General features: G+C 43.1%; 1 protein-coding gene across 2 annotated transcripts in view; it reads left to right on the top strand.

Annotated features, from left to right (window-relative positions):
• The window catches only part of LOC105200795 (zwei Ig domain protein zig-8), a 190,157-nt gene that overhangs the window by 154,890 nt on the left and 20,015 nt on the right, over window positions 1-15,252 (top strand). The window contains exon 1 of one of the 2 annotated variants that reach the window (XM_011168521.3): window positions 6,502-8,886. The exons of the other annotated variant lie outside the window; for it this stretch is intronic. Within the exon in view, the coding sequence (XP_011166823.1) occupies window positions 8,841-8,886 (46 nt within the window). The 5' untranslated portion in view covers window positions 6,502-8,840. Of the gene's footprint in view, window positions 1-6,501; window positions 8,887-15,252 lie in introns of those variants that run through there. 2 annotated transcript variants of the gene reach the window in all.

Raw genomic sequence — 15,252 nt, 5'->3', positions numbered from 1 at the left:
GTTCGCTGCAAAAACTACTATTTGATCCGCGTGTAATTGTAGCGATCGGAAAAATGGGTCGCCCACAGCAATCCATTGGAAAATTGCATGATACGTTACCCGGCGGTGTTTAATCCTTCATTGATGTAATAATGCCATTTTGCATATGTAGGGCAAGCAAGAAATGGATACGCGGAAAGAGAAAGCGAGAGTATCTACAAATGTAGCTAGGTACAGATCTAAAAACAATTTTATTGGCTCATCATTATAAAGGACGTTCAAGCGCTATGAGTAACGCTACAGAAAATTTTACATTCTAGCAATTAGTTTGAGTGTCCAACGTAATTATTTTAATGGTCAAACAAAGATCTCTTCAGATCTGTATTAGCCAGCTAAATTTTGAGATTTATTTTAGCAAAATCGTACGTGTCGTATATTATTCAGCCATTTTATTTTCGTTCTGCCAAACGCGCGTACATAAAAATTTATAAATAGAGTATTTTATATTGATGAAACTTTGTTGCTTTCGTAACTCTCTCATTTCAGTGAGATTCGCGCTTTACGATGGTAAAAGTCGAGACCCTCTACCGTTTATTTTCACCTTTCTACAAGCAGAGAAGATTGACGGAGGCACGGACGTCTTAATGCAGCGAGCGCGCGTTTCACGCCATGATTATACGGCGTTAATTAGCCGGCGAAGACCGCAGTTTAACCTACAGTTACCCTCGACGATTTCCGGCCGAATTTCATCCCGTCCTGCTGGCCGGCGCGGCGCGGCGTGCGGACCGTGAGCCTAATTATCCGATGAGAGACGCCTCCATCTCCAAAGAGGTCTCCGGAGTCTTCGCGCCACGATGGAAAGCGTGGCCCCGACAAGTTTGTTAGTTACGCCGTTACGGCGAACTATCTTGCGCGAACTTCTTCAAAGGACCTTACGGCGTTATCACGAGCGCCGCGGAATTACCGTGCGGATCTTCTGGCGCGCTCGTCGCCCAGGACGATACGTGTCGGTGTCTTGAATTTAAATTGAACGCGTCACGTACACGCTGCCGCTGCTTATGCATATCTACGCGTGTGTGCACCGCGTACACGGACTGTCGATATATATGCGCACTTTTGTGCTCGTCGTCGCTATCGTCGTCGCGTCGTCGTAGTCTCTCTGGAGCAAAGGGTGCGACCAACGTTTGCTGGCGTATTCCAGTTTTTCCTTGTTTTTTTTCTTTTTTTTTTCATATGACTCACTGTACCATTTCGTTCGTTGCGCAGCAACGATCGATGATGGCTTTTGCCCGCGGCTTTTCCCCGTACCTCGTTTTGGTCCACACGTCTCGTCACAATGGATGGAGACTGCGGATTACGTTTGCGCGACGTTCGGTGGAAGCCGGTGTATCAGCTTGTGCGCGACGCTGATAAGAAAAATGAATGATCTAGTAGCGGGGTCGCGGGCGGTACCTACGCGGCATCTCTCGTGAAACGATTCGCGAGATTTCGTTTCACTGCCAACGGTCTGAAACGGATCGGGTCACTTACGAACTTTTGGCGATGTAAATACTCAATGGGACATGCAAACGTTGTGATGGATGCGCGCCTATTACGCGAAGGAAATGGCACAGCTTTTGTTTCCACAACGTGATGACAGGAGAATTTAACGGCGTTACAACGCGTAAAATATGGTGAAAAATTATCGAAAAAAAGATACTATTACGGTAAGCATATAAAACTGGCGCATTATATACCGTGCAAGAGCAAAGAGAATATGAATATGTTTTGTCGACTCTTTTTAGTTCGCTTTCCTTTATTTGCACTCAACTTCTAGTCGACAGGCAAATACCAAGGACACGCGACGAAACATATTTCCAACCTCTATCTGTATGTAATTTTTCTTTCTTCGCAAAAAAAACCGCTGAATGTCGTCTTGTAAAACTTGTTCTCACCTAACTCGAAAGCTTGGAACTGACATCGTATTTACTTTACTTAAACTCTTTTCTCCTTTAGACGAATCGTTCTTGATTCACCCTCTCTCGTTGTGCGTGAAACACTTTAAAGACGCAGCGTCTCACAGTGAATATATTTATCGGTATAAGTAATAAGTAAGAACCATTTTCGGTTCAATTAGCTATGAAGGGAAACACCCTACTTTGCAATTACTTGGTAAAATAGATTATTTACATAAATGATCTATTTTACGCACGCCGGAATTCCCTTAGATAGACGAACTTGCGGTTGAGCTTGCGGTTTTCGTAAGTGTTCTATATCTGGCCTCGGTTTACCTACCGGCACGTGCGCAGACATACCAACTAGATATTTCGTTCTAGACAAAAATTTTCGTATCTCCATCCGATGTGCACGTCGCTCCGTTTTTCGCGCATCTCGCGTTTCGGCGAAACTGGCGAAAGAATGGGATAGAATCTCGAATGTGGTACCTGAAGATAGAAAGACACAGGAACATTTCGTACGTCCCTAGAGCGCGTAAAATCTGTCCAAGATTAACCAAGAGCACATTGCACTGCGATATGTAGACATCTCTGAGATATTCCATTAACATTCCCCGGAGCGACCAAGATCATCCTTAAATGTCCCAGATGGCCTGATGTGATAGCTGCGAATACAACTGACACACGACGGTGCGAGAGATTCGCACTACGTGCAGACTCCACTTGCGTATTTTAGTGGTTGAAGACTCGAGCGCAAAAGGAGGAGAAATGATGATTACATTAATTTCAACGTCACTCGATTTATTTAAAATGCGAATCCTATTAACTTCTCTTCAAACGTACGGCCGTAATATAAGCGTATTTTATGGCTTCGTGAAAAGAACGGTTTTGTTACACTATCTAAAAAAAAATTAGCTGAATAGAGATCTGAAAATTTTAGAGAGCTGAAAATAACTTCGTTGAACCATCAAAAAAATTATGAAGAATATTCAAGCGATGATGAGCAATGCTGCAAAAAATTTTGACATTCTAGCAATCAGCTTGAACGTCCTACATAATTACTTTGATGATTTACAACAAAATGATTTTCAGATCTATATCTAATTAAATTTTTCACTTTTCCGGCAAAAGCGTTCTTTTCACGTTGCAAACCGAAAATGAAGAAATATTTCACACAACATACTAGAATTAGTAAAACACAACGGCGCATCGATTGTTGCGCTGAACCAAGTTCACAAATGTGCATCGATCGGGGAGAACAGCTTGAAATCCCACAATGCGTCAAACAACGAAGAGGCAGGAGGAAGCATTAGAGTCGCATTAAGGGATCGCATTAGATAATGGTTCGGAATCGTGGCAGCAAGAGCCTGCGTCCCGCAGACGCTGCTCTCCCTTGACGAGAAGGGCCCACTTCACTCGGCGCTGTATCCATAATTCGGTGAAGGATCGAGATAGAGGGAAGCGCGGGCTGTTTGGAACATTCGCGGAATCTCGAACGTACGAACGTGCTGCCTATTGATCTCTCTTCACGGCCGCGCCGCCGGTCGTGACTCGCCGCCAGTTACTGGTTCTTGACCACAGAAGTCCGAAGTATGAAAGTCAGGGAAGGGACGTTCGCACATCGCGTCGTTCGACAGTTGGTTGGACCTTGGAATTATATCCTTGGAATTCGGAAATGTGAAGTAAATACCGATTGAACCCGAACGGATAGCACGACTCAATCGTGAATTCCAAACTGATTGGCATCCCGTACTATAGCGGCGGCTCTTTGCCAAGGGACGTGAAAATTGCACCTCAAAGTCACGATGCCATTACAGTCTTCTCGTGAACGGAAGAGGAGGGAGGGCGACAAAGGTCCGTTCGTGAATTGAAATTTACACATTGCGGCTTCGAATTTTCATTCTTGCTGCGAATATCGGTTTTTCTGGTATAACGCGCGTGAATGATGTAATGACATGCGTCCGTAGATTTAAATATCGCAAATATTCGCGGGTTCGGACGAGTTGGTTTGGTTACCGCGTGTCAGATGATAAATCGTGACGGACGTTTTCGAAATTCACATGCGTGGAAATATAACCATCGATCTGTCTGTATGGGTCGTGCCTTTGTCAACGATAAGCTCGCCATTGACAACAATCGAGCCGTGTGAGCTGTAAAAGCCGTACACAAAATTCACGAGAGAATCTCTCTCATGGAGCTATCAACGATATTTTTTTGTTTAAGGTTGTCTGTACGCGTACATCTCTATGATTTCAAAATTTATAGCTAACAATGCGTTTTAATATAAACGATTACAATGCATACAAGGATGCATTGTAATTAAAAAATACACGTATTTGTTATTTGCAATATCATAATCTATCTGTGATTGAAAAAGTGAGATATTGTTGCGTTATAATAGGAAGCGAACAAAAGTTTGAAAAACATAATTTTTAATTATCTGTGATAAAAATATGAGCAATCTAATTTTTTGAAACCAACTATATCCCAATTATAGCCCAACTATACCCCAAAAATATATAAAATTAACGATTTTTTAAATAATCGCTCAATTTGACTTATATCTCTTTAATAAACGTGAAATATGATTTAATCGATCGATACAAGGGCGTAATTAAAGCAATGACTCGACGAAACAAAGCGGTGAAATTATTCGCGAGACGCGAGAGAGGAAGTCGTTTGAAGTAGAAAGGTACATCCACTTGAAGTCGACGACAATATTCACAACACGTCGCGGGAAGCGCTGTAATGTGCTCTTACCTCTGACAAAGCGAATGCTAATCAAGTAGTACTACTCCGCGGAGTTCCGCGCGCATTAAAATTCATGGCAGATCGATATAACAATTAATCTTAGCACGCGCGGCGCATCGAATCGTCGTACGTCGGTAATCGATACTCGATGGAAGACAATTAAGATACAAGGCCCGGCGATGGTGATGGGAATACGTGTTTCCATGCCTCGCGACAGGAGTGAGCCGCGGCGATCGCTTCATAAATTTATCTCGTGTCTGAAGATATGCGTCCCGCCGGATCGTTTCGTTGCTTATAGATTCTTTACGAGGATCCATAATCCACAGGAGAGTGTTCGCGTTCTCACGCCGTTAGCGAGAGCCCTTGACGGAATGCAAAATTCATTCTGGAATCGGCGATCCCCAGGACCGATCTTACCCACCGTAATCGCTAGTCAATATCGTAAAGAGACGAAGATCGCGGGTCCGTCGGTTAATTTTCCTGGGGCGGTACGGGAATATTCTCGGAATTCTTGGCGTATTCTCGGAATGCCAAAGACGCGTGGGATATGCCTATTGATCTTTCCGCAGTGGGTTACCAATGCTGGTCGGTATAGTCAGTGACACGTGACTTCAGTGCAACCGAGCGTATCTCGTCGGCTCTTAACACGTAATTCTTAACATGATAATTCCGTTCCGCCTTCTGCACGTTCGGTGTATCTCACCATCATCCTGAGAAGGAACGCACTGTTCATTTCTGTACCTAGAATCGCAAAGATAATTAAACTCGGTTAGCGAATGCACTGTTGTTTGCTCACTTTGTCTTTCTTAATTAAATGATGGAAATTTTGAAGAGAAAAATAAATTTCTGTCATCCTGATCGTCCACATGTTGGGCTTGATAGTAATCTTAATGACTCAAAATTTTATATATATAAGGAATACAGTAAAATTAAAAGATTTTTTTTTAATAAAAGAGATACGTACAAAAACACGGGATCAAAACACTTTTGAGCGAGTGTATAGAAAAACTCAAAGAAAAACTAAAAAGGATCGTTAGAAAAAAATAAAAGTAAAATAAAATTTAAGCATAAATTTAGTCTCTAAGTGCTCTATATTCAACATTTATCTGCGCGAGTCAGCGGGTTTCTCGTCAAATGTTCGTGATGACAGAACGTTTTTGGGATTGCATCAGCTGAGAAGAGTCAAGAAGTTGGCGATGAGACTCGCCAACCCGACTTAAGAAATGGGTGATCCTCAGCGACCACCAGTCAGCACGGATAGACGACGATCAGCTCTCTCGCTGGTGCACGGAGGTCGCGCAAGAAGATGACAGAGGTGGCACTCCATTATCGTTCTGTAACTCCTTTTAATTATCTCGGCCATAAGTTATAACCGGATTCGCGCTTTTTCGCGTCCTTATCGGACCGGGGCCGCGATTTTCCCCGGCACCGACGGGAAGAAGAGGGAAAAAAAAACGGAGAACGAAGAAGGAGTGGAGATGAGGAAAAAGGTCGACGAGAGAACAAGAAGAGGAGGAATAAGGCGCGGAAGAAGAATAAGGAAAACAAGAAGAAGTAGAAGAAGATGAGAAAGAAGAAGAAGAAGGAAAAGGGGGATGCGCGCGAGATAGGCAACGGGGTAAAAGGGTGGCGGCTCCCTCACGGGGGTGGGGAACGGTCTGATATACAACCGAGCTATGGGAGGAAATCTCGCGCGCGCGCGCGCACACACACACATACACATACATAAACATACATACACACGCAGCGATTCTATACAGAGGCAGAGTCGCGGGTGCACACAGGCGCAGTTCCGCGGGCTGAACGGGGCGGCTGCGTGCTCGACGCCCGAGTGGCGCTCGCGCAATGTAGTCCCTCGGCTATCCTCGACGCGGGAGCATCGCCGTTTCGAAAGAGCCGCGACCTTCTCCCCGTCGCGTCGCGCGCGTCGCGTTCCTGGTGGTGTCAGGGGGCGAAGTACGCGCGAGAGGGGCCCGTTCGCATTTCCGAGGACCTCTTCCGCGGACCCCGTACGCACAGCGCAGAGGAGCGCTCGCGGGATGAAAGCGACGATAATGAAAACTCAACCCCGCAGGCTCCGTCCCTGTGCGGTTTCCCGGAATTGACAGGAGTCATACGTGCGTGTGCTCACCTTGCCTCCGGTTCTCGGTCCTCGTCCGTTCCCGCAGAAACGTTTCCTCCGGAATAGCGCGATGCGAAATAGTGCGTAACGAGATACGTAAACGATCCGTGAATTGTCATCGTATGGTCCCCTGACGAAGTGATGAGTGATAGTACAGTGAAGCAGCAGTGTCTGCAAACAGTATCGAACGGATGATCCTGCCGGAAGATTTCGAGCGTCCAACGAACGATTTGCTCAATATTCAATCGAGGTTGCCGTGAGATCAGAGTGGAGAACGCCAAGTACGTCGGAGTGTCGTTTGGAGACATTGTAACATTTTGAAAATTTTAAACGACCGCGCGAACATCTCGCTGTCGTGGGGAGTGGCCAAGTACTTCTTCAGCAATAATCTTTCACTGCCCGCGCGAAAAAAAAGCACACGTAACAAATTCACCGAGAAGAAAGATAAGGAAAGCATTGCCAATGCTTAAAATAAGAAAATCATCTGTCGCGGATACGTGTACGAATTTCCTCGCAAATTCCGTCCTGCAGTGCTTTGCTTCGTCGAATGCAAATCCTGCGTGAAGTGCAGCTTCCAGCTTCCCTGAACGTTTAAAGACGTCATCAACGGTCTCTCGTGGGTTTGCGTTTAACTGCCGGCGGCATTACACCTGCGGAAGAGCTTTACAGGTGAAACTGACCGACAGCAGAGAGGGAGGCGCGGTAGAAAAACAAAATTTACATTTGCCTCGGCAGGGAATCGCGCAGCGGCGGTTGATAGGGAAATGTTAAAATTAAAAGCTGCTCGTAAAAAGCGTCGTCTCGCGGGTGTCGCAACGCTACCGTTGTGCGAGCGAAACTTGTTTATTTCGGCCACAACGCCGACGCACAATTGAAAGGTCGGAAAAAAAAAATCTACGTCCTCTCTCCCGTCAGCGCGCAATCGAACGGCAACATTTTGCGCGGCGAACAAAGTTCGCGAACGTGAATGCAAGCGTTTTGTATAGACCAATCGTCGAACGACGTATAAGGGGACTATAAACGGACAAAAGGAGGAGGAAGAGCGTAGTTTTCTCCTGGTTTGCGGCTGTTATCGAAGCACGTTCGGAGTCCTTCCACCCCGAGGAAGAGAAATTGCGAGCCCGGAAAAATGCGGTGAAGCCGCGCACGCGGGGCAAATAACCGCGGCGGTATGATCGATGGAACGTCCAGTGCATCGTGTGGATTGCATTAATAACGACGACCAGCCTAATGCATCGCCGGCGAGCTTATGGTCGTCGTAGCGAGAGGTACGAAGACGCCGCGTAGTATCGGATGAATACTCGGTCCTTGCATCGATCAATATGGATCACAGGGGAATAATCTCTGTCGGAAGAGTGAGTGATAACGACGATGCGAAATTTGCCTGAGTAGAAACGGCCAACGCGCGACAGCAGATAACGAAGGCTAAAGTTCCCCCTGTTATCGCGATTTACGTTAACGCGTCGCGATGTGAAAAACAAGCCTGTTATTCAAATCGCCGGTGATTCGACGACAATTTTCGACCGATGGACGTGAATAATAAACGTCACATTAATTATTGAAGCTCTCGGTTTTTCGGGAATAGAGGTGGGTGGCTGTTGTTCACACGCAGATACGCGGCTCGACGAAACCGCGATACATTACGCAATTAGCGACGTCGCACGGTAATTGGGAGAATGTGGTATCGTCGTAGAGCTGTTTCGTGATAGTGAGCGGAATTATTAAGCAGTGCCCGCCGCGTCGTTCCGCTTGGCGCGATTTTATCGACGAGGGAAAACTAATTGAGACGCCACGTTCTAATTTGTGCGACGTTGAGCGAGAGATTACGACGTCCCCGTTCGCGCGCGAGTGCTTGTGCATGGATGTACGGTGGGTACGAAGTTTCGTCTCCGCTCCCGAACGCGCGGAAAGTACGTGAAATGCCGCGGTCGTCGATGCGCGGAGTGTGTTAGTGGAGATCCCACCTCTATCGCCGTTTAGCGTCTCCCGTAAACGACTGCGATGCGTCTGAGATAGTATATCAATATGTGAATGAGCTACGCTGGGGAAAAGCGATGTCTACTTCTCTTCCCACACTTGTCTGTTTTATAATTTGTTTTGGTGAGTATATATACTACACATATCTACGTCGATACTAAGATAGACGCATCTATCGAAGCATTTTAACCCAATGTTTTTTCCGCTGCTTTACTAGTCAAACCGGGTGCCTGATAGTGTTCTTGAAAGGATTTTTGGACTCTGAAATATTTAAAAAAAATTCTAGCATACTCTTTCAACGTTCCATATTTTACACTTGCTCGACTCGAAATATTTTTGATCCTTTTTTGTACGTGCCCGTATTTGAGGCAAAATAATTCAAAAATGGAAAATTCGCCCAAGGCTTCGAATTCTCGATTGGATCACGAAGTGTTAAGTCACGAGGCCAATAATTACGCTACAGAAACACGCGTTTTAATAATACAGTTATATTAGACAAATACTTCGATTCGAACGTTTATCTTGGGTCTTTGTTCGTGTATTTTCAATATTAGCGTCATTGAACATTGGTTGGCATTGCAATATGCATGTATAACGGAGTATTTCAATTGTTAACCTACCAGCTTAGCGTTTCAAATATCGGGAAAATTTAGAACCATACCGGCCGGGGAATCAAACAGATCACGATTCTCAAACTATCGATGCGCTAATATTCGATGTATTCACGTTAATTGTGCGCGCAATTATTGAGGTATCTAATAACAGCGGTATATAACGTAGCTTTAATTACCGTATACCATTACATTACGTTCAAGTCCCAAGCACGTACGTCCCAATTAATATTTCGTGACTCGACGTAGTCAAGAACCTATGCAAAAGTAAAGGCTCGTTGACGATCGCGACGTCACATGTCTACGTATACGACAATCCATATACGTCGCAGTATGTATGCAGAATGATTGTAGACGGCTGCTCCCGATGTGAATTTTTGTAAAAAATCCAGGGATTATGTCAGAAGAATGTATAGCAGTATGTACAGTTATCAAAATATATTTTGCATCTTTTTAAAAGCATTGCCACATATAACGAGCCCCGCTGAATATTTACAAAATTAGAGAATGGATCAATATATAAAACCGTCATGCAATATGCAACATTCTAATGAGTTTTATGTATTGTATTTGGTTTCAGTAGAATATTAACAATGCTTTGTGCTGGAATTAAAACAGATTTTATACTTAAAATGAAAGGCAGAGGCTGAATCAATTCGCATAATTGCGTATGACGTAAAATTGAAATTAGCGTTGTCGCATCTACTTTTTCGAACATAAAGATCGCATTGATATTTTAATAAGTTGCAAGCGCATTTAGTAATTACTGTAAAAGCTACATTTTATATATATATATATATATATATATATATATATATATTTTTATACTGTTTCTTATTTCCGCTTCTACTTTTATCTCTTCGAATGTTTCATGTGATATTTTTTTGGAGTGGATTATTCATATTACTTCCCATGCAAAGTTTGTACAGTTATTAACGCATCTGGAACACACGTGTTCCTATGCGAAGCAGATGGATAAAAGATCGGAAATATTCTCAGAAATGCGCCAATATTTGGCACTCGGCGCAATCTCGAACTTTCTCGTGGAAATATACAAGGCACGGTTTCAAAAAGTTCCCTCTGATCAGTACGCCGGCGATAAAAAAGTACTTTAGGAGAAAGAACAGAATCCGCGAACTAGGCGCTATTCGCGAGTTGTAATCAGGTATCGTCGAAATGGGCGAACGAAAGCCGCTCTGGCACATTCGAGATCGCATTTGTATTCTCATTTATATTAGTTTTCAATTCAAATCACCGAGTGAATCCAGGTGATAAAAATTTCAATAAAATGTATATTAATCGTCGACATGACGTCATTTATGCCTTGAACTGTTTTCGATTTTATGAAATTCGCACTTCGTCAAAATTCCACCTAGGTCCTATTTCATCCAGATACGCGCGAAATAGTGTTTCGCGGAGGTTGTGTGTAAAAACGGAAAAAAAAAAAACAGCATCGAGTCTGCAATGACAGCGCGTGCATATTTTAACCGACCTACATGCTGCAGTAGCTACAATTATAGTGTACTGCGCTTCGCGACCGTACGTGTATGCAAGTGTTCACACGCGGCATACGAATTATTCTTGTCGCTAACACTTAAATAGCGGAATAAGATGACACGTAAACAAACTTGAGTACAAGTGCAACGCCTTAGGTCCCACACCTGACTTCTTGCGTGAACGCTACTGAAAGTAAGAAATTGTACAAATGTAGCGGCAATTATGAGTTACTTGAACGAGGGAAGGGTATTAGCAAAGTAAAGGCGCGTTGAGATTTATCGGATTGCACAGGGATCATCGGTGGAGTTTCGGAAAGACGGAATTACACGCGGATTAACGTAGGTAGTAATTTTCATCCTTATCTGCGCGCGCCGCTGAATTCGCGCTGAAGTTTCTTCGATGAAATCAACGTCGTCATCGTCGTCGTCGCTGCGAAAACCCGGCGATTTTCCCCACGTGAGCCGCGGGCGTGTGTGCGTTTCGCCAAATGAAACATGTCACGGCGCTGTCACGGATCAGAATACAGCATCGCCGACGAGATGGTGAAGAAAGAGACGGAGGGAAGAGGACATAATTCCGCTTAATATCATTGCATTCCGTATATACTTTTCATCGCGAGACGCGTCGGTTTTCCCATCCCATTGGTCGCGCGCATCCTCGCTCCTCCGTTTTTTTGCACGTAACGGCATAATTAAAAACAACGACGATGATAAACCGCGCGTCGTAGTCCGTCGTTAAAATTCAAATTTCAGTTAACTACACCGACCGCGAAAGACGTCGTTTTAATTCAGCCGCGTTGGGAATGTAACACGGTGTGCGTTAGCACGTTGAAAAAGACGATAATTTTGACGGGAAACATGTCGCTCGTAACTTTATCGAAAAATTAGATACATGACAGGCCAAATTGATATATCTCAATCGCGATGGCGCAATCGGATAGTCGCAGACAACATTAATTAATATAATAATTCTTTTCCAATTGCACGTCGAATAACGTGGCTGATGAAAAACAAATGATTGCGTTTATATTTGACGCGCCACAATAATTGATTCGTCGCTCCGACGGACGATCCTCTCGTCGAGAGACAGTCTCGTCGAGACCAGACGCTCGCCGTTCATCATGCCTCTAGACGTTTATTATCTAACTACTCATTAACAGCTTCTCGCGCATCCAAGCACTCTCTGTCCCATCGTGATTCACGATTCGCACAAACGCGACGCGTCATTATTAACACTATCAGGGGAACAGAGAGTTACGCGACGCAAAGACATATCGACTGTGTTAAAACTTAACGAGCCGTACTACCGGAACGTCGCAGATTATCGCAACGACGAAGACTCATGGATACATATGTGTCGACGTATGCTGATTCTCGCTTTCGCCATTCACGAACAAATGACGCACGCCTTCGCGACACTGCGTGTCCAATGTACGATGTGTTTACATAATCACAAATTGACTATTTACAGCGGATTTTTATGGAGTCGGGGCATTGCGCATTTTTCCCACATTTGCTGACGTACTATCTCTTTATTAACTTTAGAGCTACTATGCGTGAATTTTCACGCAGGTGCTTTTAATTGAAGTTTAATAAATTAATACATTTTTCGTTATTAAAATTTTGATAGCTTAAAATAACATTTGATAAAATCTTTTTTATGTTAAAATAGTGTACACACTTCATTTATTCTAAACTTTGCAACCTACAAAGTGGAAAAAAATTATTAATTCTATGGGTGAATTTTTATTCAGAGTAACATTAACGTTAGAAAAATATGAGCAATTTAGAAATGGCGATCATAGACACAGAAAAGATAGACTGAAGCTGTAAAGCACGGAACTTGAAGATTACGATTCACAAGAAAAAACAAAAGTAAAAGTAAAAGAGAGAAGAGTAAAAGACAGAATTGCTTTCTGTCTTTGTCTACTTGATCTTCACTATCTGACGGTAGACACGCTCGGTCTATAGGCGAGTGTCTTGATTGATCAATCGATGAATTAAAAAACTCATCTCGTGTCTACGGTAGCGATATGGACAGCCGCCATTCGTTAACGATCAAGCAAGTACGTTGAACAAAAATAGGAACGACGTGTGACATCACTTACCTACGTTACTTATTTGCAAGGTAATGGCGCGACGGGAGATTAATGGAAGAATTAAGAGCTTCCTCGCCTGCTTTCATATGACTGATCGGAAATTAGCGACACTGACAGCCGCCGGATGGCAGAGTTCTCGCGAGGTCGCATGGCAAACGCTATTTCCATCTTATGAAGCATATTGTAGCCAGGAGTAAAAGCGGCATGAAAAGTTTTCACGATAGTTACTTACGTCCCATCTTCTCCCTATCGAGAGTCTCGGGTGTGCGGCGTGTGCTCGATGGAAGACGGAAAGTCTACTAACTTCGAGGCGCGCAAGTAGTACATTAGGTAGATGGGTAAACAGGTAGAGATAGGTATACATGGACCGGGCGTTAGCTATGTAGATGGATAAATGGATGGATATACGAATCGTTCGTTATGGCTCGGAGATTCTCGTTCCGTAAGATCGATACGAAATACAGAATACGAAATACGGGAGCGCGGCACTAGCACAATAGAACCATATAATGAAGTCAAAAGTATAAATAAGAATGGAGTCCCTACGGGGACTCATCAAAAATGTAATGAACTGAAACACGAAATTACTCGACTATTTATGAGACTTCGCTTGCAGCTACGAACTGTTTGGCGAATATTTTCTAATTGTTCCGCAAAAGTTTGTTGGAATATGGTTGTGCTGCGAGTTCTGCAAAATTAAATAGAGTTAACAATTATTGTTAACTTTATGAAATGCGACGTTTCTCTGTAGCATACGATTTACGTGAAAGGTTTTCACTTCATTCAATTGTTCTTTTATGTTAATATTCGCTATGTTCTTTATTTTATAATTAAAACGTAAAAAAATGTTGGTATTAACGTATGTAATTTCCAAATTAATGAAATTGTATTTTTAATGAAATTGTATTTTTAATGGAAAAATTTTTTTGATCGTTTTAAAATTTCTAATCATATTTTTAAACAATGAAAAATGATTCCGTGCCTATTGTTTCTATGAGAAAAAAAATGTTATAGAAAAATTAAAATATTTAGTCCGACACATTCAACTAAATATTGAGTTGATTTAATTAATTCTTTGTTAAAAAATTTTAATGGGGTTGGCATGCATAAACTATATACATAACTCTACCGTTTTGTATGCAATTAAATAATTATTGAATCGACCCAACGTTTAGTTGAACACATCGGACTAAATCTTTGAATTTTCAACAAATCTTTTTTCTCCGCGTATTATAACATTTAATGATTTTACTGCCATATTAATATTAATTAGTATCAAATAAACGGTAGTGCACGCTAGACAAACTATTATAGATCGGTTAACAAGTAAATCTTTAAACGATTTAACTCTTTGCATCGAGTCGATGAACAATTTAACAGTATTCTTTTAGATTTTTCAAACGTTTCTGATGGTACTAACCAATATACCAATGACTCGGACACACTCGATTCTGAGCTTTTTGCAATTGCAGTGGCTTCTTCCGTTCTTTTCGTTCTCTTCTTCCGTCGAAACACGACCGCTGCCCGCACACTGGCTGTCCATCGGAAGAAAAAGGAATAAAAAAAGGAATACGACGGGGTATTCGAGTGCCAGGAAACAAAGTTGGCTTATCCGGCTGCGGGGAGGAAGCCGATTGCGAGAGAGAGACAAGGAACAACGGGAAATAGGATTTTGCGGCCGGTTGGTCAAACCAACCACTGTCCTTCAATGTCCGAAAGAATCCATCTCTGGCTTGACGGATGGGTCGCGATAGCGGCTACCGGGTATTTCTCGCAGATAGGATCTGAAATAATTATAACGGCCATGTAAAAAAGCCATCCGCATACGTACCTTGACACTAATTGAATTCCTAAACGGATTGAGGAAACTTTCTACAATTCACAAGCTCGAGACAACACCGACCTGACGTGCCGTGATAAAGAAAAGACGGAAGGTTACTAATAGATCTACCGTACACTAGTATCCACATTTCCTATCTTCTCTTCTATTAGTTCACGACTTGAAGTGGTTTCAACTTCGATCAATGTGCAGTGATATCCTTTTCTCCGAAACGATTTTGTTGAAATTCCATCAGGGTAGATCGGAAAGACAACGGTGATGCGCGACGGGCGGATGATCGAACCTGTGCAAAAATCGTTCCTGTGGATTCGAGCGCGAAATTAATTTCCGGGAAAGGATTATGGATAATCCATTGCCTATGATAAACTTGCCTCGCAAACGCATCTTTATCTTCAGCTATCTCCTACGTTCGGTGTATCTTGAGGAGCGATCAGAGAGAAAGA

Source organism: Solenopsis invicta, chromosome 2 (assembly GCF_016802725.1).
Source record: "Solenopsis invicta isolate M01_SB chromosome 2, UNIL_Sinv_3.0, whole genome shotgun sequence".
In the NCBI taxonomy this organism is placed as follows: domain Eukaryota; kingdom Metazoa; phylum Arthropoda; class Insecta; order Hymenoptera; family Formicidae; genus Solenopsis; species Solenopsis invicta.
Note: the sequence above shows the minus strand (reverse complement) of the source record. Positions and strands in the feature narration are given on the sequence as shown.